At 41.1% G+C, this 21,347-nt stretch overlaps 1 protein-coding gene across 19 annotated transcripts in view; it reads left to right on the top strand.

Moving 5' to 3' along the window:
* The window catches only part of DLG1 (discs large MAGUK scaffold protein 1), a 360,872-nt gene that overhangs the window by 157,800 nt on the left and 181,725 nt on the right, over positions 1-21,347 (top strand). For 12 of the 19 annotated variants that reach the window (XM_065557448.1, XM_005295637.5, XM_065557446.1 and 9 more), the window contains 2 exons: positions 1,747-1,845; positions 13,357-13,410. Coding sequence is in view for 18 of the 19 variants with exons in the window: in XM_005295637.5 (XP_005295694.1) it covers positions 1,747-1,845; positions 13,357-13,410 (153 nt within the window). In the remaining variant the exon portion in view is untranslated. Of the gene's footprint in view, positions 1-1,746; positions 1,846-13,356; positions 13,411-15,990; positions 16,055-21,347 lie in introns of those variants that run through there. The other 7 variants (XM_065557447.1, XM_005295649.5, XM_042842931.2 and 4 more) reach the window with 2 other exon arrangements.

Raw genomic sequence — 21,347 nt, 5'->3', positions numbered from 1 at the left:
ATGTCATCTGAAAGTGAGAACAGGCTGTCACATGGCACTTTTATAGTCAGTGTTGCAAGGTAGTTACATGCCAGATATGCTAAACATTTGTATGTCCCTTCATGCTTCGGCTGCCATTTCAGAAGACATGCTTCCTTGCTGATGATGCTCGTTAAAATAAAACGAGTTAATTAAATTTGTGTCTGAATTCCTTGGGTCGGGGGGGAAGGAATTGTATGTTTCCTGTTCTGTTTAACCGCATTCTGCCATATAGTTCATATTATAGCAGTCTCGGATGATGACCCAGCACATGTTCATTTTAAGAACACTTTCACAGCAGATTTGATAAAGCACAAAGAAGGTAGCAATGTGAGATTTCTAAAAACAGCTACAGCACTCGACGCAAGGTTTAAGAATTTGAAGTGCCATCCAAAATCTGAGAGGGACATGGTGTGGAGTATGCTTGCAGAAGTCCTATAAGAGCAACACTCCAATACGGAAACTACAGAACCCGAACCATCAAAAAAGAGAATCAATCTTCTGGCATCTGACTCAGATGATGAAAATGTACATGCGTCGGTCTGCTCTGCTTTGGATCGTTATCGAGCAGAACTCATAATCAGCATGTCCTCTGGAATGGTGGTTGAAGCATGAAGGGACATATGAATCTTTAGCGCATCTGGCACGTAAATATCTTGCGACGCTGGTTACAACAGTGTCATGTGAACGCTCCTTCTCACTTTCTGGTGACATTGTAAACAAGACATGGGCAGCATTAACTCCTGCAAATTGTAATCAAACTTGTTTGTCTGAGCGATTGGCTGAAGTAGGACTGAGTGGACTTGTAGGCTCTAAAGTTTTACATTGTTTTATTTTTGAATGCAGTTATTTTCTTGTATATAATTCTACATTTGTAAGTTCAACTTTCATGTTAGAGACTGCACTACAGTACTTGTATTAGGTGAATTGAAACATACTATTTCTTTTGTTTTTTACAGTGTAAATAATTGTAATAAAAATAAATATAAAGTGAGCACTGTACACTTTGTATTCTGTGTTATAATTGAAATCAATATACTTGAAAATGTAGAAAACATCTAAAATTTTAAATAAATGGTATTCTATTATTGTTTAATAGCATGATTCATCAAGATAATTTTTTTATCACATGATTAATCATGATTAATTTTTTTAATCGCTTGACAGCCTTACTTTATAGTGGTAGAACTGAATCCACACGAGGGAGTTGCACCAATTTAACTAAGTCAATTTTTCTTCCAGTTTCATTAAATCAGTGCAGAACATGTATTCCAGACCTTACTATTTTTCTTTCGGAAGTACCCAGAAACTACATTAGTTGTTCAATTTGCCAGTTGTTTCCCTTCAGTTACCCTTTATGCTGTAGATAACATATGATGTGTTGTGGTGTGGATCTAATGCCAACTGAAGTCAGTTGAAGTCTTTCCATTCACTTCAGTGGGCTTTGGAGCAGGCCCTTCCTGATCCTGGAAAGTTAGTGACAATAGATGTTGTGAGCACTCAGTTTGGAGCCCTGTGTTCGTAGGTACTGTATAGTGGAATGCACTATGTATTGTTAAGATAACATCTTTATGTACTTAAGAGTCTATTGTTTAAAGATATCACCTTTTATTGTTAAATGTGTTTAACATCTAAATCCATTTAAATATGACTGTTTCCTCAATTTGTCTTGTTTGTGTTTTTCTACTTTGTATCACTTTCTTGACCTTTTTTATTGATGATTTTTAGCCAACAGAAGCTGTTCCTCCCTCTTCTCCCATTCTCCCTGTGATCCCTGTCCTGCCAGTCCCTGCTGAGACCACTGTCATCCCATCCTCTACATCGCAGGTTTTTATTGTCTTTTTTTCACATTTTTTATTTATTTTTATAGCTGTTCTTTTAAATAACATTTTCCCATTGTTGCAGTCAGGTTTGTTCCATGAATTATAAAATGAATAAATTATTAAACCATATACAGTGTAAAGGAAGTACAGCAGTTTGTGCTTAAAGTTGTAAATGTAGGAACACCTTTCTTTTTAAAATCTGTTGTTCTGTAACTCTATGAGAGTGCCCTTTCTGAGGTATCCTTTAGACGATTCAAGATTAAGGTTAAGGATGTGTATAAGTGTTTGTCGGATCAGAACATTACTGTTTCCAGAAATCCCTGTTCCAAAGTGTCAGCTTGTCTGGGGTTACCATTGTAACTTAATTTGTGTTCTCTGGCTTACAGGTTAGTTAGGCTTTATATCCTAAAGCAGCAAAGGAGGCTGAAATATTTCAAAGATACTATTGATGATGTTTATCATGGAAGTAAATTCATTGGAAATAAAATTTAGTATATCAAAATGATCATTGTGTTTAAAATCATATGCAGCACTATAGAAGTGTGTAAGAATTGTTTGAAGATTGTTGGATGTGGGAGTGACCCTACAGAGTTTGCATAATCAATTGTTTCAGTGCAAGTTACATGTAGAATTAAATACTCTGACAATAACTTCTAAAAAGTTCTCAACATATTAAGTGATACTGCAGTCTAATGGAAAATTTACAGCATTGAAGATAAGTGGGAACTTCTAATTCTGACAAAAATAGAAAAAGGGTAAAATACCTATAATTGAATAATATTTCTGGGCTTTGAAAAACATGTGGCTTTCAATCAACTTAACTATAAATCAGTTAAGTTACTATGAAATACTAAGGACTAGATAGGCGACATTATTCTAAGAAAAAGATGAGATGAGATCCTAGAATAATAGAATATCAGGGATGGAAGGGACCTCAGGAGGTCATCTAGTCCAACTCCCTGCTCAAAGCAGATGAGATGGCAGGCAAAACAGTAGACTAAGCTGAGCTACTTTCTGAATTTCTTATTGTCTGCAACTTTGTCTTCTACTCAGTCTCTGGTCCCAATAGAAATAATAATTAAATATTAAATTATTCATATACTACTAGGATTAGAGCTGATCAGTTAATCAGAGTAAACTTTTTTCTACTCAGTGGAGAAATCAAATATATAAATACTGTAATGTTTTGAATAAGTAGATAACTATCCAGTCCTTGCAGTATTCTAATGATGTAATGGTTTTTCTGACAGGAGCAGAGGTTCAGTTGAGGAAATAATTGTATGTACAATAAGGAATCTGTAAAGTAGAATGGCCTGGCTTGCCATTCTACTTATGTGGTCTTTAATTTGTGTTTTTTTAAGGGTGGAAGGAGCGTGTTCTACAGACTCTAATTTCCTTTATTTTAATACACTTCCTTTTAAGAATCCCAGCAGGAATGCGACTATCTTTCCACAGAAATATGAATTCGGAGCTTGAGTTCAGACTACCACTGAAAGGAGACCTTGCAAGCTACTGGTGGAGAGTTCTGGTGCTGAGGCTGTTGGGCTTTTTTCTAGATACCTGTGATCACTATTGGCTTATTTCCCTCACTGGCTAGCTAAGTTCTCATATTCCACCAAGACTAAATATAAGCCACACACCTGGCTAAGGCTGAAATGGAAGCATCTTAAATGGAGTGCGGGTTCTCATGCTTCTCATTTGCCATGCATACTACATCCTGAATTAGGCAAATGGAGTTGTTGCTGCAGAGAGACATGGATGTGGGCCAACACTGCTTCCCCATTTTTCCTGGGTAAGATGTGTTGGCAGCTAACCACTTCTCCCATCAAGCGTGTTTCCTATCCTTGCTGCATCTTCACCACTACCCAATATTAGAGTTAATTGTTACCAGTAGTGCCCTTGCTGAGCTGGATAGCTTCAGATGACCCATGCAGAGACCGAGCCCATGCCAGTGTTCCAGCCTCAGTCTGTCACTGTTGTCAGTGCTATTCTTTAGTACATGGTCAGTCTTTCCTGAATTAGGAAGCAAAAGAGTAAAATTGAGAACTAAGCCATTGTTTCTGTCAGTGCAGTGTGATGGCGTGGCTCACTCCTCTTTACATTTTATTTTATTAAGCTAGTATTTTGTCTCTAAGGTATTGCTTACATTTTCATAGTGTGTTTTGTGTGTATTTGAAGTGTGAAAGAGTCAGAAGAATAAGTATTAGAGGAACTAACAAGTATGGAAGGGCTAGAAAAACTAGGATTCTCTCTCACATATCCCCACACTCCCTCTTTCCCATGCCCGTCAAAAAGCCACTGTTGATTTTAGATCTGTTATACTTCATCTGCTCTATCATGTACACATAACCAATAATAGTTATTACAGCTCTAGTACAGTTTTTCTCCAGTCCCACCACATTATTTTCAGGCTATAAAACCAACACTCTTTCTGGATCTTCATCAGTCAGATTGTATAATTTCAACAGAAGGAAGTAAGCTGTGGTAGGTGGCCAAGTGAATGTGAAGCGGCAAACCTGAAATAAGGGTTTGAATTTCTATCTTGAATGTGTGAACAGTGTCATTTGGTCACAGCCAGCAATGGGGTAATTAGGGCGAAAGAGGGTCTGTATTTCTGTATGCCAAACATGCAAATTTTCCACCATCTGATGCCCTTTCTTTTTACTGTGACTGGGATTTCCTGACTTTCAATACAACTATCTTTTTCAAATGATGAATGTAATATTTTCAGAACACGTTTAAATCTTTATTTGTGGATGATGACTTCATAATCATGTCATATTTGACTTTAAAGGAACAGTGTTAGGTGTTAAACTGTTAAGAATATGGTGGGAATAGTTTCTATAGTGTAAAAAGCCATGTAAAACAAACTAAGAAAAAGAGGGTTAGATGGTTCAAGTTATTTGTAACAGGTGTGAAGATTTTTATATCTAGGTTATCAGTTTAAATCTGGCCCAGGTTAATAGTGATTGAAAGTTATTATCATCTGCTGTGTTGTGGTTTATCTAATTTCTAGTGGACAGGTGTTCACATAAAAATTGGCACCCTTCCCTGCAGTCTCAGCAGAAAGACTAAGTATTAGAAAAACTTGAAAGTTGAACTACTTCTGAACCTTAAAGGTGGTGTTCCTTCCATAAGGCTTGAGGCACCCTGGTGGAATAGTATGAGAAAACTTCCACTGCTACCACCATGTTTTATGGATAAATAAGATGCAGTCTCAAGGACTATCTCTCTGGCAAGGTTCATCAAAATGATTTTTCTTCTTTTGCTGTGTTGTTAAAAACTAAAGAAAAAAGTTATATGACATAATGTGATTTGTTCTGCTATTGCAAGCCCAGCAGAAGGATCACAAGTAACCAGCAAACTGGTTACTGTTTGTATCATTGATGGTACTGGTAATAAATAAGTCCGCGAGTTTGTCATGGAGGTTATGAAAGTCACGGATTCTGTGACTTTCTGGGACCTCCATGACTTCAGCAGCGGCCAATGCTGGGGGAATCTTGGGTCCCTGCTCCTCCTCTCCCCTCCCCCCCCCGCAACAACAGCGCCCCCGTCTATTTAGTAAATTGCTTATATTCCCATCTTTATTTATCCTTTTTGTCGTTTTTCCCATTTTCCAATCCTTATTCCCACTTAAACTCCCAAAACTTTATTTTGTTTGCTTCCCCCCGCCACCAGCGGGTCTCCGCCAACGGTGACTGAACTACGACCGTTCTCTATATACCTGAACCTCCTCAGGCATGTCTGGTTCCCCCAGCTTTAAACGTTGCCTGACTAGCAAGCTATCAATTCCTGTATTGGATGGTCATGCTCTGTGCATCCACTGTCTTGGCTAAACCCATATACCACAGAAGTTACCTGCTGGGACACTGAAAGCCCGGGACCTCCAACTAAAATTATTAATGATGGAGAAATCTCTCAGGCCTGCCTCCGACCCAGAGTCCAGGACTCCTCCTGGCCAACGGTTCCAAGCAACAGCTGCAGACAGGGGCTCAACACAAACCATGTCTAAGGACCCTGCACCTAAGAAGATGACCAAACATCGGTCGCAGTCATTGCCACAGAGAGATCTCCCTAAAAAGAAGCGGTCTCTTGGCAAGAAATCTGCCCTGGTACCGATGGCACTGAGAACCTTGGACTGAGACACACTGGGAACATCCAGTACCGAGATGTCCCGAGGAGCCAAGACACCGATGTGGCTAGGCTCTTACTCAGGTGCACGAGCCAAAGCTAAGCTCCCTAGCTCAGCACCAACAGTGCCAAAGAATGGCTAATGTAATGGCGCCACCTGCTACATATACACAGCCTAACAAGACCTCAGCACCATCAGAGCATACTACGCTGCCATCCACAACACTGAGCTTCTCAATACCGCTACCCTTTACCAGACAGGCGGACCTAGCAAACTCCTCCACGCCGTGAACCCCTCTCTTCAGTACCGACGGTACCCCAGTCAGACCAGGACCGAGCCGAATAGGCACTTCCAGTGGCTATGCACCTCCATTATCTAGTGATGACTATGAAGAGGATGATTCAGCTCTTTATATCCCTTGTCATTCCTCCCCGAAACCAGGATCCTCTCACCAACAACCATGTATGCAAGGGTAAAGCGGGCAGGCACAACCATGGATGCCACTGCCTGTTGTTATGCCACCCAATTGGCCATACTGGGATCCATGGGCAATCTACAGAGCCCAGAATCTTAAACCCCCCAACACACTAGCATCAAGGGCCACCCTGTCCTCTTCACCCATGAACCCACCGCCATCGGAGGCCCAGGAGGAAGAGGGCGCGGAGCCGGAAGAGGCTCGTGAAGGCGACACAATGCCACCCACCCATATTTCGTCCTTGTCCCCAGACAAAACAATTATGCCACCACCTCCCACCACAGTCGATAACTTCAAGTCCTTCCAGGACTTATTTAAAAGAATTGCAGAATCCATGGACATCTCTTTAGAAGAGCTGTCAGAGACCCAGCACAAATTTCCTGACATCTAGCAGGCATTCCCATCAGCAAAGATAGCTCCTCCCATCAACACTCTATAATGGATCCTGCAAAGATAATATGGGAGACACCTGCCACTGTCCCACCCTCTTGTAAATGCGAGGACAGAAAATATTATGTACCAGCGAAAAGGGCTGAGTTCTTATTTGCTCATCCGGCTCCCAATTCACTGGTTGTAGAGGCAGTAAACCAAACGGGAAAACAGCACCACTCAAAAATCACTCCTTATGACGAAGACTGGAAAAGGCTTGACCTCTTTGGACGCAAAGCCTATTCCTCGGCCTCACTGCAGTTTTGCATAGCAAGTTACTCTGCTCTGCTGGCAAAATATACTTACAACTTGTTTAATAAAATGGCATATTTTATTGAACAAATGCTGCAGGAGTCAAAGGGGCAATACAAAGCTAACATTGCAGAGGGCTCCTTAATTGCCAAAACAGCCCTGCAGGCCTCCCTTGATTCCGCTGACACGGCAGCTCCGTCTGTTGCCACATCCATGCTCATGCATCGAGCATCATGGCTCCAGCTCTCTGGATTTCCTAGGGAAGTACAAGCCACAGTTGAGGACCTACCCTTTGAGGGACAAAAACTATTCACGGAAACCACAGATGCATGTCTGCATACCTCAAAGGACTCGAGAACCACCTTGAAAACCATAGGTATTTACGTCTCCCCAAACAAGAAAAAACAGGGCAGATTTTACACCCAAAGATTCTGTCCCACCCTGTACTCCCAACCCCAGAGACAATATGATGAACGCTGCAAGCAGGTGCAAGCAGAACCAGGATCAACCTGCCACATCTCAATCTTCAACATCCCTTCAATCGTTTTGAAGTGTTGGTCAAGGGCTCGAGACCTTTATCTTCTCCCATGTCAGATTATCGGATGACCTCTAGTCTCTTTGGAGACTGCCTGCTACCACACTACCCTGTCTGGAACAACATCACTAGAGACAAATGGGTGCTGGAAATTGTCCAGAAAGGTTACTTTATCCCATTTATCTCTACCCCCTACCCACCCACCTTCCCTGTCCCTCTTCAGGGACCCCCTCACGACACCTTGTTGCAGCAGGAAATAAACTATCCCCTGCAGCTAGGAGCTGTGGAAATAGTACCACTCCAACACAGGGGAAGAGGGTTTTATTCCCAGTATTTTCTCACACAGAAAAAGAACAGTGGCTGGAGACCCATTCTGGACTTACGGAACCTCAACAAGTTTGTAAGGATGCAGGGCTTCAAAATGGTTACTCTGGCAACCATAATTCTGGCATTATAGAAAGGAGATTGGCTCTCATCTCTCGACCTGCAGGACGCCTATTTTCACATCACTGTTCATCCAGCACACAGGCTATTTCTGCACTTCACAGTAGGCCATCAACATTACCAATACAAAGTACCACCCTTCGGCTTGTCGACTGCCACAAGGGTATTCTCCAAAGTCTGAGCCGTCGCCACAGCTCACCTCCGCAGGCTAGGGGCAATGATCTTCCCATATTTGGACGACTGCCTCGTAAGAGCATCAACTCAGCAGACAGCAGTAAAAGCTACACAAACCAATAAAACCCTCTTTACCAGCTAGGGTTTCAAATAAACATCCAAAAGTCCACTTTGGTCCCTATTCAGCAACTAGAGTTTATAAGGGCCTATCTCGACTGCCTCTCAGCACAAGCGAGATTACCCCAACAGCGATTCCTCAACCTAACCAGGCTGATAACAGTGATCACAGACAGCCCGCAAACATCCGCCAGGGCCTGCCTACAACTCCTTGGCCATATGGCTGTTACAACTTATGTGGTCAAACATGCCAGACTGCACATGAGATGCCTACAGGCCTGGCTCCGCACCTGCTATATACCACACAAGCATTCCCTCCACAAATGGCTCTCTATGCCCTGCAGAGTGAAGGACTCCCCCAAATGGTGGATGCAACCGCAAAACATCTGCTTGGGGGTCCCATTTCAACAAAAAGCTCCCACTAGAACAGTTATCACAGATACTTTCCTCGGGAGATGGGGAGCCCATCTGGACAACACAATCATCCGGGGACGCTGGTCCCCAGCAGAAACAAACCTACACATAAACATTCTAGAGCTCCGAGCAGTCTGAAAAGCATGTGAACACTGCCTTCCCCTGCTCCAGCTCGGATTCGTACACACTCCACCAGAGTGCTATCCACATCACTAGCATTTCTTAATAATGTACCCATCGTAGATATTTGCAGGGCAGCTACCTGGGCCTCAGTCCCCACATTTACCAAACACTATGCCCTGGAACAACATTCCTCTGCCAACACTCAGTTCGGATTCTCCATGCTATCCGCCATCAACAAAGATACTCCGAAACCTCTCTTCCATCAAGGGATACTGCTCTATAGTCACCTAAAGTGGAGCCACCCACAGGGACACTCCTTGGGGAAAAAAAGAGAAGGTTCTACACCTTGTACAGTAACTGAAGTTCTTCGAGATGGTTGTCCCTGTGGGTGCTCCACTACCCTCCCTCCTCCTCTGTACTTTGGAGTTTCACGCTGACTCTCTGGGGTAGAGAAGGAACCGAGGGACGGTTGGCTGCACATGCTAAGTAGCTGCTCAGAGTGGCCAACCGGGGCACGGCTACTACAAATCTCGGATTACAAGTGCAGGGTGCCATGACACCTAAAGTGGAGCACCCAGAGGTTCAACCATCTCGAAGAACTTCAGTTACTGCACAAGGTGAGCAACCTTCTCTTAGTGATAGGTAACAGCGTGGATTTGTCAAGAACAAATTGTGTCAAACCAACCTGATAGCTTTCTTTGACAGAGTAACAAGCCTTGTGGATGGCGGGGGGAAGTGGTAGGCTTGGTATATCTTGCCTTCAGTAAAGCTTTTGATACTGTCTCACATGACCTTCTCATAAACAAACTTGGGAAATGCAACCTAGATGGAGCTACTATAAGATGGGTGCAAAACTGGTTGGAAAACCATTCCCAGAGATTAGTTATCAGTGGTTCATGGTCATTCTGGAAGGACATAACGAATGGGGTCCCACAGGGATCAGTTCTGGGTCCAGTTCTGTTCAATATCTTCATCAGTGATTTAGATAATGGCATAGAGAGTACACTTATAAAGTTTGCGGACAATACGAAGCTGGGAGGGGTTGCGAGTGCTTTGGAGGATAGGATTAAAATTCACAATGAACCGGAGACATGGTCTGAAGTAAATAAGATGAAATTCAAGAAGGACAAATGCAAAGTACACCACTTAGGAGGGAACAATCAGTTGCACATATACAAATGGGAAATGACTGCCTAGGAAGGAGCACTGTGGAAAGGGATCTGGGGGTCATAGTAAACCACAAGCTAAATAGGAGTCAACAGTGTAACGCTGTTGCAAAAAAAGTGAACATCATTCTGGGATGTATTAGGAGGAGTGTTGTAAGCAAGACATGAGAAGTAATTCTCATTGAGTGATTGTTCATGTTGATTCCAATTATGTGTGCGTATGCCATGTGCACAGTCGGAAAGTTTTCCCTAGCAGTACCCATCGGATCAGCTGTGGAGCCCCCTGGAGTGGCACCTCCATGGCGCTCAATATATGACCCTGCCGACCCGGCACCTCGTCAGTTCCTTCTTACCGCCAGTGATGGTCATTGGAACTGAGGCATCATGCTTTGCAAGGTCTCCACGTTTCCCTAGTTTTGATTCGGACTGTTTGTATTCTATAGTTAGTTCTCAGTGATCGTAGTTCTAGTTAGTTAGGTGTTGGGCTCGGGAGTTTACCCTCCACCCTGACTGCATTCTCCTTTGGGGACTTAAATGCTTAAGTCCCAGGGATGCAAGCCCTGCAAGTCCTGTAACAAGTCCATGCCAACAGGCGACCCTCATGACGCTTGTTTAAAGTGTCTGGGGCAAGTACATCAGTTAGAGAAGTGCAGGATTTCTAAGGGCTTTTGTCCCCGAACCAAGAAGGAGCGGGACTTTAGATTGGAGCAGCTCCTTATGGAGGCGGCACTTAGACCACAACCTGCATCAGCGTGGCAGGACCCAGCGCCGAGTTCATCAGTGTGCAGTGCCCCCGCGGCAGTGGCCGAAGCGGCACCGCGGAAGGAGTCTAGTCGAGACCTGCAGCACCGTCGCTCCCTGGCACAGAAGATGGCGGGACCGGCTCGGCACTGATCCCGCTCACCAGCACAGATGTGGCACTGGAAGCAAGGAAGGAGTGGTTCCCTGACTTCAGGACCCACCCCTTCAGCACCAGTCAGTGGGGTGCGTCCCATGGAGGAGCCCCCAGCGCCGAAATTCTCAGAGCCTGCACTGTTGACTTCGGCCCTGCAAGGGGGACTGTTGAGACTGGTCCAGTTGGACTCCACGGGTCAGGTCGTGGAGGAGGCAGAACTGCCTTCCACCCCTGACTGATCCCTTCTGGAGGATAAGATCAGGATGCTTTGATCAAACCAACATGATGATGGGTGATAACTAGGGTGATAACTTGTGATGTCAGGGGATAGTAACTAACTATGTCAAAGGGAGAATACTAACTTGTTTGTATTGGGGTATAAGGATGTATCTCAGAGGGAGTATCTTTGTCTGGTCTTAGCGAGGAACGGAAAGTCCCGCCATTCACTGAGCTGGTCCATTGTTACGGGCATACATGTATTAGTGGTTGGTAGAGTCTGCGAGATACTAATACCATGATTTGTCAACAATAAACATGGCTGGGTGCCTTCGTCCCTTAATGGATCTTCTGGTCATTGGGTGGTTCGCTCGAGGTCTGCCGTGCCAGCTGTCTGCGCAGGACTGGGGCGGCACAAAGAGGGAACACACACACACACGCAGCCAAATATCTATCAACATCTAACCTCAGTTGTCTGAAAACATCCACTCAATGTGCAGCGGCAGTCAAAAAAGTGAACAGAATGTTGGGAATCATTAAGAAAGGGATCGATAATAAGGTAGAAAATATCTTATTGCCTGTATATAAATTCGTGGGATGCCCACATCTCTAATACTGAGTGCAGATGTGGTTGCCTCGTCTCAAAAAAAGATATATTGGAATTGGAAAAGGTTCAGAAAAGAGCAACAAAAATGATTAGGGGTAGGGAATGGCTACCATATGAAGAGAGATTAATAAGACTGGGACTTTTCAGCTTGGAAAAGAGACGACTAATGGGGGATATGATAGAGATCTATATAATCATGACTGGTGTGGAGAAAGTAAATAAGGAAGTGTTATTTACTCCCTCTCATAACACAAGAGCTAGGTGTCACCATATGAAATTAATAGGCAGCAGGTTTAAAACAAACAAAAGGAAGTATTTTTTTCACACAGTGCACACAGTCAATCTGTGGAACTCCTTTCCAGAGGGTGTTGTGAAGGCCAAGACTATAACAGGATTCTAAAAAGAACTAGATAAGTTCATGGAGGATAGGTCCATCAATGGCTATTAGCCAGGATGGGCAGGGATGGTGTTCCTAGCCTCTGTTTGCCAGAAGCTGGGAATGGGCGACAGGGGATGGATCACTTGATGATTACCTGTTCTGTTAATTCCCTCTGGGGCACCTGGCATTGGCCGCTGTCGGAAGACAGGATAATAGGCTAGATGGACCTTTTTTCTGACCCAGTATGGCCATTCTTATGTTCTTATGATCTCTATAGAAGGATAATATATAGCTCTAACTCTCTTAGTATAGTATATAACTATAACATAGCCCCTTCCTTCTCTAATTAGAAACAAATTTAACATCCCTATTCTAAAGGGAACTTAAGAAGGAAATCTTAACCATGAGTCTGTTATATAAGAAAAATTGAATTAAAATTGGCAGCAACAATTTCAACTTTTATAAAAATCCTCTACACCTTTTGCTGTAATTTAATTGGCGATTCTTCACTTTCTTAATGATGGAAAAGTTTTAATCATCTCCGTACTAGTTTATAGTGCTGTAGAAATCTCATCTACTGGGAAAAGTTCTAATTATTTTAACTGATATTACAGAATATCTAGTCTTAATAATAAAAAAGTTGAAGGTACTGTGGAAAATGTAAGAACACTTGGTTAAACTTTAAGGCTAATTTGTTCTTTCTTTCCAACGTAAATTAAAACTCATCTGACAACTCTAGTTTATTAATGTAAAGTAACTTTATGCATGCTATTCTCATGTAGATTAAGTGGAGAATAGATTTTTAAATGTTCAAATTTTAACCTGTCCTTTTTCATTACTTTACATTAATAAACTAGGGTTGTCAGAAGAGTAGACTGTGTTGCTCATTAATTGGTCCCAGTTTATTTTATTACCTACTGGTGTGCACTAAAGGTTCCCTAGTGCACTTTAACACAGTACTGTTTCAGACAGCACAACGTTAAAGCATACCAGCAGGGTTTACTTGGAACAATTAATTGTGTAACACGTTAGTGTACTTTAGAAATCACACCCCTATAGAGTGCATTTCCCTGCTGTGTTCATCTCTACTAAAATCTTTTAGTAATGTTTCCTCTGACTCACATTTTAACATTTTTTTTTAAATTTTTCCTTTAAAGGCAAATCCTCCTCCTGTACTGGTGAATACAGATGCTTTGGAGACTCCAGCATATGTAAGCTTATATTTGCTTTCAACTATTTTATGTATTTAGAACAAAATATTAATACACAAGTGTTTAGTTTTTCTTCTATCACTAAAAAGAGAAAGCATGTATCATGACCTACTCTATGGTAGTGTTTGCCTTGTAGTCTGCAGAATCCCATATGTTACAGAGTACAGCTAATGTTCCTCAAATTTATACTGGTTGTTCAAAGATAATAAAATACTGTCCATATGTCTCAAATAACATTTACAGCCTGAGAATATCTGTTTGTGTCATACTCTTCCATAAGGTGAAATAAATAGACCTCTTCACCACTATACCACTGCTTTGTCACATGATTCCCTTAGACCAGCAGTTCTCAAATTATGGGGTGGGCCTCCCAAGGGCACAGGAATGTGTCAAGGGAGGCATGACCTGTGTGGGGCTGGGGCTCATGCAGAAGGGCTGTGCATATCAGGGAGGTAGGGATATAAGGGACAGCTGGAACCCCACTGCCCTGGGGCTGATAGCCAGAGTCCCACCACCTGGGCTTGGGATTCCCCCATCCCACCCCACAAACCCCCACACACACCTGGAGGCAGCGGGGCTTTGGCTGTCAACCCTGTGGTGGTAGAAGCAGCACAGAAATAAAGGTGGCAGTGGGGCGCTAAATCTGCTGTGGAAAGAGATATTGGCAAACATCACTTTTCACATTGCCTCCCTTCTGTGCTGCTGCTGACATGGCACTGCCTTCAGAGCTGTGGGTCTGGCCAGCAGCCACTGCTCTCCACTCTGCCTTCAAAGGTGGGTGGTGGTATACGTAGTTGGGGAGAGGGGCGTAAACAACTATAGACAGAAAGAAGGGGGGCCCAATATAATAAGTTTGAGAACCACTGCCTTAGACCTTTATGGTGATAGCTGTTTTTGTAGTCTTTTTCATCCGACTTTTAATTTTCTAAAAGCATGCATTAATATTGTATTCGTTCTGCCTGAATCATTAAATTAATAACTGTAGATATGTGGGGATGAAAATTAGTCTTAATTTCAGTGCATCTTTACCTGCTGTGGGAGCACTGCTCCCAGTTCCATAGTTAAAGATGAGTTGAGTTTTGCACTTAAAGGAGGGAATTAACCATTTTGTTATACAGTATATGAAGAATACAGTGTAGTCTCAAATTACAGTACTTACTCTTTTTGAGTACAGAATGAGTTTTCTGAAAATTTATAAGTAAATCCATTAAATAGTTTGAGTTGTAATCACTTAAAAATCAGTCATTCGAGAAATTTAGCACCTGGTGCTGGATCTTTTTTCTCCTAAATGTTCTTAATACCAAATGACTCTTCATACTTCCCGTGTGGTTAACTCATTGAAATCTTGTGCACAGGCTACTTTAGAAAATTATTTTGTAAGATTAGTGGTAATTTTGTGCCATTATCTTTCATAGCTGAAATCTTATCTCTCAGTATAGGCTGATGAATACTGTTCTTCTACAGAGCATTCCACACACAACTGACCTCTTTCAAAATGGATATCAGCCCCCTTTGTTCTCAGTAGGACTACAGCCATGGTGGCCCTTAGCAAAAGTGCCCTTTTTCAAAATGGCTACTGCCTCTTGTTGCTCCTAATAAGAGTGAGGGCAAGGTATGCTCTCAGTAAGATGTCAAGTATCAGGGGGTAGCCGTGTTAGTCTGTATCTACAAAAACAACAAGGAGTCTGGTGGCACCTTAAAGACTAACAGATTTATTTGGGCATAAACTTTCGTGAGTTAAAACCTCACTTCTCTATGCATCCGAAGAAGTGAGGTTTTAACTCACGAAAGTTTATGCCCAAATAAATCTGTTAGTCTTTAAGGTGCCACCAGACTCCTTGTTGTTTTTCTCAGTAAGATGGTATCTTGCCACTGCTCGAGGCTGGGCCAAAGTAGCCAGACTGTACTGGTGAATCTGGCCCTAAAATTAAAATAATAAAAAAAAGTAAGGTTCTTGCTACATATCTTAACATCATTAGAAATATCACATTAACATTTTGGGGAGGCTTCTTTTTTAGTTTTCACATATGAAATTTTCATTTTAAAATCAAGGAAATTCCCAATTTAGAATTACATTAAAGTGAAATAAAATTGAGAATACGTACCAGTGCTTCAGACCTGTTGCTGCCTTTTTCCTCTTGGGTGGTGTCCTATTGATCCTCTTTATTGTCCATATACCCTGTTGCTTCTGACTTGCCTACATCAGGCCAGCTGATGGTCAAGGTGAGTTCAAATCCTCCTGGTCTTGTCCTTGGCCTGATCTGTGGCAGCTGTTTGCCACTACCCTACAGTGGGCATTGGTTTCATCTCCACTGTTGTCCTGAGTCTATAGCTACAACATAAGACCTATGTCCCAATGCAGCTTGGACTGTTGCCTTTGCTTTGTGTAGCAGTTTGATGGTTGAATACAGACTTGTTCCCTTTTGTGTAATGTTCTCAGGTCCTTGGCTCCTTTGTTATAGTGTGGCTGGCTGCCTAACTTGGCATTCTCTTAAATATTTCTCTGTACTGTCAGCATTCCTTTATGGGGCTGCAGCAGAATCCTCATGGGAAGTCATTCTTGGTTCTCTGTCCCATCAGTGCCTGTGCTTGGGCTCCTCTCTAATTCCTGGGAGGAAGTATTGCAATGGTCCAACACTGCCAGGTAGGGAAATCTTCCTGTCTTTGCTATCAGTCTCTTGGCTGTCTTTACTGTTGACTCTGTCTGTCTTTTGCTTTATGGTTATACAGTGGAAGACTTATTATGCTCAAATTTTTATTTAAAACTGAATTCTTTGAATAATGGAAGAGGAGATGCTGGACAAATTGATTATTTAAAAAGTAATAGGTCATCAGGCCCAGATAGTATGCTCTTAAGGGTTCCGAAGGAGTTTAAGAATGAAGTGACTGAGCTGCTAGCAATAATATGCAGACTCATAAAATACCGCTACTCTTCTGAAGGATTGGAGGGTGACAAATGTTGTAAATGTTTTGTTTAAAAGGCTCTAGGGATGATCTAGGGAATTACACACCAGTAAGGCTTACATCTGTAATTGGCCAGTTGATTGAAATTATCATTTTAAAAAAGAATAATAAAACACCGGGAAGGTCAGAGTATGGTAGGGTCTATCGAGCACGATAGATAGAAACTTCCCAGTTTCTGCAAGGGAAATTTGTCTTTCACTGTTCTCTTAGAATTCGTTGAATATGTCAGTATGGTAGTGGAAAAAGGAGAACTGGTAGACATAATTTACTTAGGCTGTCAAAAGGCCTTTGGAAAGCTACCTTATAAGAGTCTACTAAAGAAACTAAGAAGTTATGGGGTGAGAGGAAAAGTAATGTCATGGATCAAAAATTGGCTGAGAGAGAAAACAGAGTGTACAATCCAAGGGTCAATTTGCTTCATGACAAATGGTTGACAATGGGGGTGCCACAAGGTTCTGTGTCAAGTCTGAGTCTTCTTTAATATATTCATTGATGATGTGGAAAGGACATTTAGTAGTGATGTAGCAAAATTTGCTAATGACACAACATTGTTCGTTAGTCAAGACTAGAGAACACTGCGAAAAACTTCAGATACCTGACTAAGCTTGCTGAATGGACAATACAATGGCAAATAAAACTCAGTGTAAATAAATGCCAAGTAATGCACATTGGGGAGAAAATTTTGAACTACTCCCTACAACTTACAAGGTTCCAAATGAGTTGTATCACTTCAAGAAATGAACCAGGGTATCATTTTAGACTTCTCAATGAAGATCTCTGTTCACCATGCAGTAGCAGTCCAGAAAGCTAACAAGATCTTAGGATGGACAGGGAACGGGATGGTGAATAACATGGAGAATATTTTAATGACTTTACATAAATCAGTAATGTGGCCTCATCTGTAATACTGCCTGCAGAACTGGGCACTCCATTTTAAAGGGATATTGCAGAACTAGAGAGGGTTCAGAGAAGGGAAACAACAGTGTTAACTGACCTGGTAAAAAAAACTCATAAAAGAGAGAGTGAAAGACTGGGATTGTTTACTTTTGAAAGGAAATGAATAAGAGAGGATGAGATAAAAGTATACAAAATAGTGAATGGTCTACAGAAGGCAGATCTGGAACTTATGTTCTCCCTATAGCATAACGCAAGAACATGGAGATAATCAATGGTAGCAAATTTAAAACTGATTACTGCACAGGAAATATGTTTTCACACAGCGCATAGATTGTGGAACACATTGCCACAAATTATTGAGGCCAAGAACTTGATGAGATTCAAAATGGAATTGGACATATGGATACAACAATTTTCTGAATTGTTATAGCAGAGCATTCGCTCTGCTACAGTTAAGGTTGGGCATTTTTTTCTGTTTAAAGATCAGTTATTTTAAGTGCTCCAAACTCCATGTGATTACTTGCATCATCTGGACATTTACCATGGTTTATGGCTGTGCAAGGTACTGTTGGTAGTGCAGTGGAGTCATTTAGCAAGGGCTTTCTGTGGTACCACCTCCCAAAAAACATATTACAAAAATCAACTGTGCCACAGGGAAAAACTCCAGTAATGGGGAGCTGCTGGACCCTTTACCTGCTGCAGTGAAAGACTCTGGCAAAGGGAGGCAGTGGGGAAAGGTTCCAGCAACTTCCCCTCTGCTGAGCCTTTTCTTGCTGCCTCTCCCTGCCAGAGCCTTTCACTGACCTGATTAGCTACACGCTGCAGTGTGGACACAGCCTACTTTTCACTGTGGTGTGTAGCTACACTTATATTACACACTGCCACAAGAGTAGATATAGCCAATAAATAAAGCTAGAATCCAGGCTGTAGGACTTCCCTGAAATAATTTCTGTTTGAACTAGAGCATATGTTCAATATGCTTTGATCCAGATTCTGTTAGAAAGTCTATGACCTGTGTGAGCGGTGGGTTGGGCACACAGTTTAGACTCCTGACGACCAAAATGCTTTTGTCTAAACTTGGGCTTAGTACAGCGGTATTTGGATGAAATGTAATGGTCTGTGCTATACAGGAGGTCAGACTAGATGATCTAATGGTCTCTTCTGGCCTTAAACCTTTGAAATTATATCAGGAGACTCCTGTGAAAATATTAGCCTTTAAGTTTATTAACATTTAATGCAAAATGTAAGAGGTAAAAACAAAAGCATTTTCAGATGGAATAGAAACAATTTCAATATAATGTATAGATTTTTCTACTAAGAACAAATAATTATCAGTACTGCTGTCTGTCACATTTTAAATGAAGAATTTATACATGCAGTACTGTGGTCACCATTTTATTTTAAATTGCCAAGTTACCACAGTTACTTTGCCTTTTAAGTATAGGGAAAACTGGTATCTCAGGTACTGTGCTGAGGCAGTATGGGTTTTTTATATGATAGTTTTGCATAGGTGTTATGGAAGGGTTTAGTTTTAGCTAACGTTTTTCAAGCTGTGATTTTTAGGATATTAAGAATATAGGAAATGCACTGAAGATAGTAATTACTATTTTGTATTAATGTATCCTGAAAGCCAATCTAATGTGCCATGAGTCTTTATAATATTAGAGAAGAAAACAGTCTTTCAGTAGCAATGGAAATTGACTTTGCATTCAAGTCATCCACTTAATGTTAAAACAACAATTAAATCTAGATTCATAGATGATTGGGCCCGAAGGGACCATTATGATCACTTAGTCTGACTTCCTTTATTACACAGGCCATAGAATGTCCCCAAAATAAGTCCTAGAACATATTGTTTAGAAAAGCATCCAATCTTGATTTAAAAATTGTCTGCGATGGAGAATCCACCATGACACTTGATAAATTATTCCAATGATTAATTATTCTCACCATTTAAAATGTATACCTTATTTCCAGTCTGAATTTGTATAGCTTCAACTTCCAACCATTGGCTCATGTTATACCTTTCTCTACTAAACTGAAGAGCCTGTTGTTATTAAATATTATTTCCCCATGCAGGTACTTATAGACTATCGTCATGTCATCTCTTAACATTCTCTTTGTTAAGCGAAATAGATGGATCTCCTTGTGCTTATCACTATAAGGCATTTTTTCTAATAATTTAAGGGTTCTTGTGGCTCTTCTCTGAACCCACTCCAATTTATCAACATCTTTCTTGAATTGTGAAAACCACAATTGTGATCCAGCGACGACCTCAGCCAGCTCTTTTAAACTTGTTAAGATTTGGGTGCAAGTTATCTGGACCAGCTAATTTAAAAATGTCTGTCTTTAGTAGCTTCTGTTTGTCATCTTCCAGACATACTAATGGAATGGAAAAAGTGTTATCACCACATGATGAGACTGCATCATCTGATTTTTTCCCAAATGAAGAACAGAAATATTTAATGACTATCTCTACCTTTTCTGCATTATTATTGATAATTCTACCATTTCCATCAAGTAATGGATGAATACCATTGTCAGGTTTCTTTTTGTTCATAATATATTTAAAAAAAACTCCTTATTGTCCTTAACTTTGCTAGGCATAGCTTTCTCCTGGTGTCCCTTGGCTTCTCTTATTAATTTTATATAATTCCTAACTTTTGATTTATATTCATTACTATCAGCTAAAATCTAAACAATCTAAAATATTTAAAAACAATTGTCTCTTGGAAGAGCTTTCCAAGGAAGAAAAGGAAATCCATGATACCCAGAAAATGGGAGCAAAGAAGGAAGCTAATGATAAATTATTAATAGAATGCAATGATCGTGATACACATGAAGTAGATTGTGCAGATAAAATGGTATGTGGAATTTAATAATCCACTGATAAATATTAAACTTAATTGAACACATCAGTAATTAGCAAAGATATGAAAGTAATGGCTAACCATGAGAATATCCATATCTGAGCAATTGGGTTAGTTGTGTGAAGAACACTGATGGAGAAGGAAGCCTAGTAAGATGGACATTACAGTAGTATTATATTCTAATAAAAGTACTTAATGGATTTTAGCCAAGGAGTGAAATGTCAAATGTTTATAATATTCAACGAGTAAAACTGACAAGTTACCAACTGAGTTAATGTGAGCACTCAATTTTGAAATTAAAATTAAAAAGAAGCTCTTGGTAGGTTCTGGAGATATACCGTATTTTCCGGCGTATAAGACGACTGGGCGTATAAGACGACCCCCAACTTTTCCAGTTAAAATATAGAGTTTGGGATATACTCGCCGTATAAGACTACCCCTCTTCCAACGCACACCAAAAAAAAATTAAAAAAACATCAGATTTGATTTCAATATGGTAATTTTAATTCAAATGCTTATGACATGCAGGTAGTTAGCAGGAAAACTGTCACTTACAAACATAAGGCCGTTTGTCATCAAACATGTAAACATAAAACAGTGCAAGTGGATTAAACTTTTCCTAATTCACTCTAAAGCTGAAAAGAAGGATAAGACAATAAACCCATGGGAGCTGCCATGCTGTTTGTTTTCTAAGCTGTCAACCAAACTGGAACTGATGATGATAGGAGGAAGATAACAAACAAGAGAGAGAGAGCAAGTGCCGGGCAAGTCCCTGGCGAGTTAGCAACGCCCATCATAACTGCAAGCTACGGTATTTTTACAGGTTTTGCTGGCGTGACAGTTTCCCTTTAAAAGCCTTCAAAATCCTCCTGTTCGTCATCTGATATCATAAGTACATCAATGACATCTTGTGATACATTTGTAAGGCAGTCATCGTATGGATCGAATTCCGTATCAGATGGTGTGGTCTCAGCTTCGGCTTCCTCTTCATCTTGCCACAAGTAGTCGTCCTCCATACCATCTAATGAATTTGATATGCCACACTTCTTGAAAGACTTGATTACTGCTTCTGCATCAATATCATTCCAGGCTTTTATGACAAACTTGCACAAAACATCCAACTGTGGAGCACGCATGTTTCCTCCTTTTGTGCATGACTTTTCGCCGCTAACCATCCATTCATTCCACTGTTCTTGAATGCGATCT

This window comes from Chrysemys picta, chromosome 9, assembly GCF_011386835.1.
Source record: "Chrysemys picta bellii isolate R12L10 chromosome 9, ASM1138683v2, whole genome shotgun sequence".
Classification (NCBI taxonomy): Eukaryota; Metazoa; Chordata; order Testudines; family Emydidae; genus Chrysemys; species Chrysemys picta.
The sequence above is the reverse complement of the archived record's forward strand: the minus strand, read 5'-3'. Positions and strand labels throughout refer to the sequence as shown.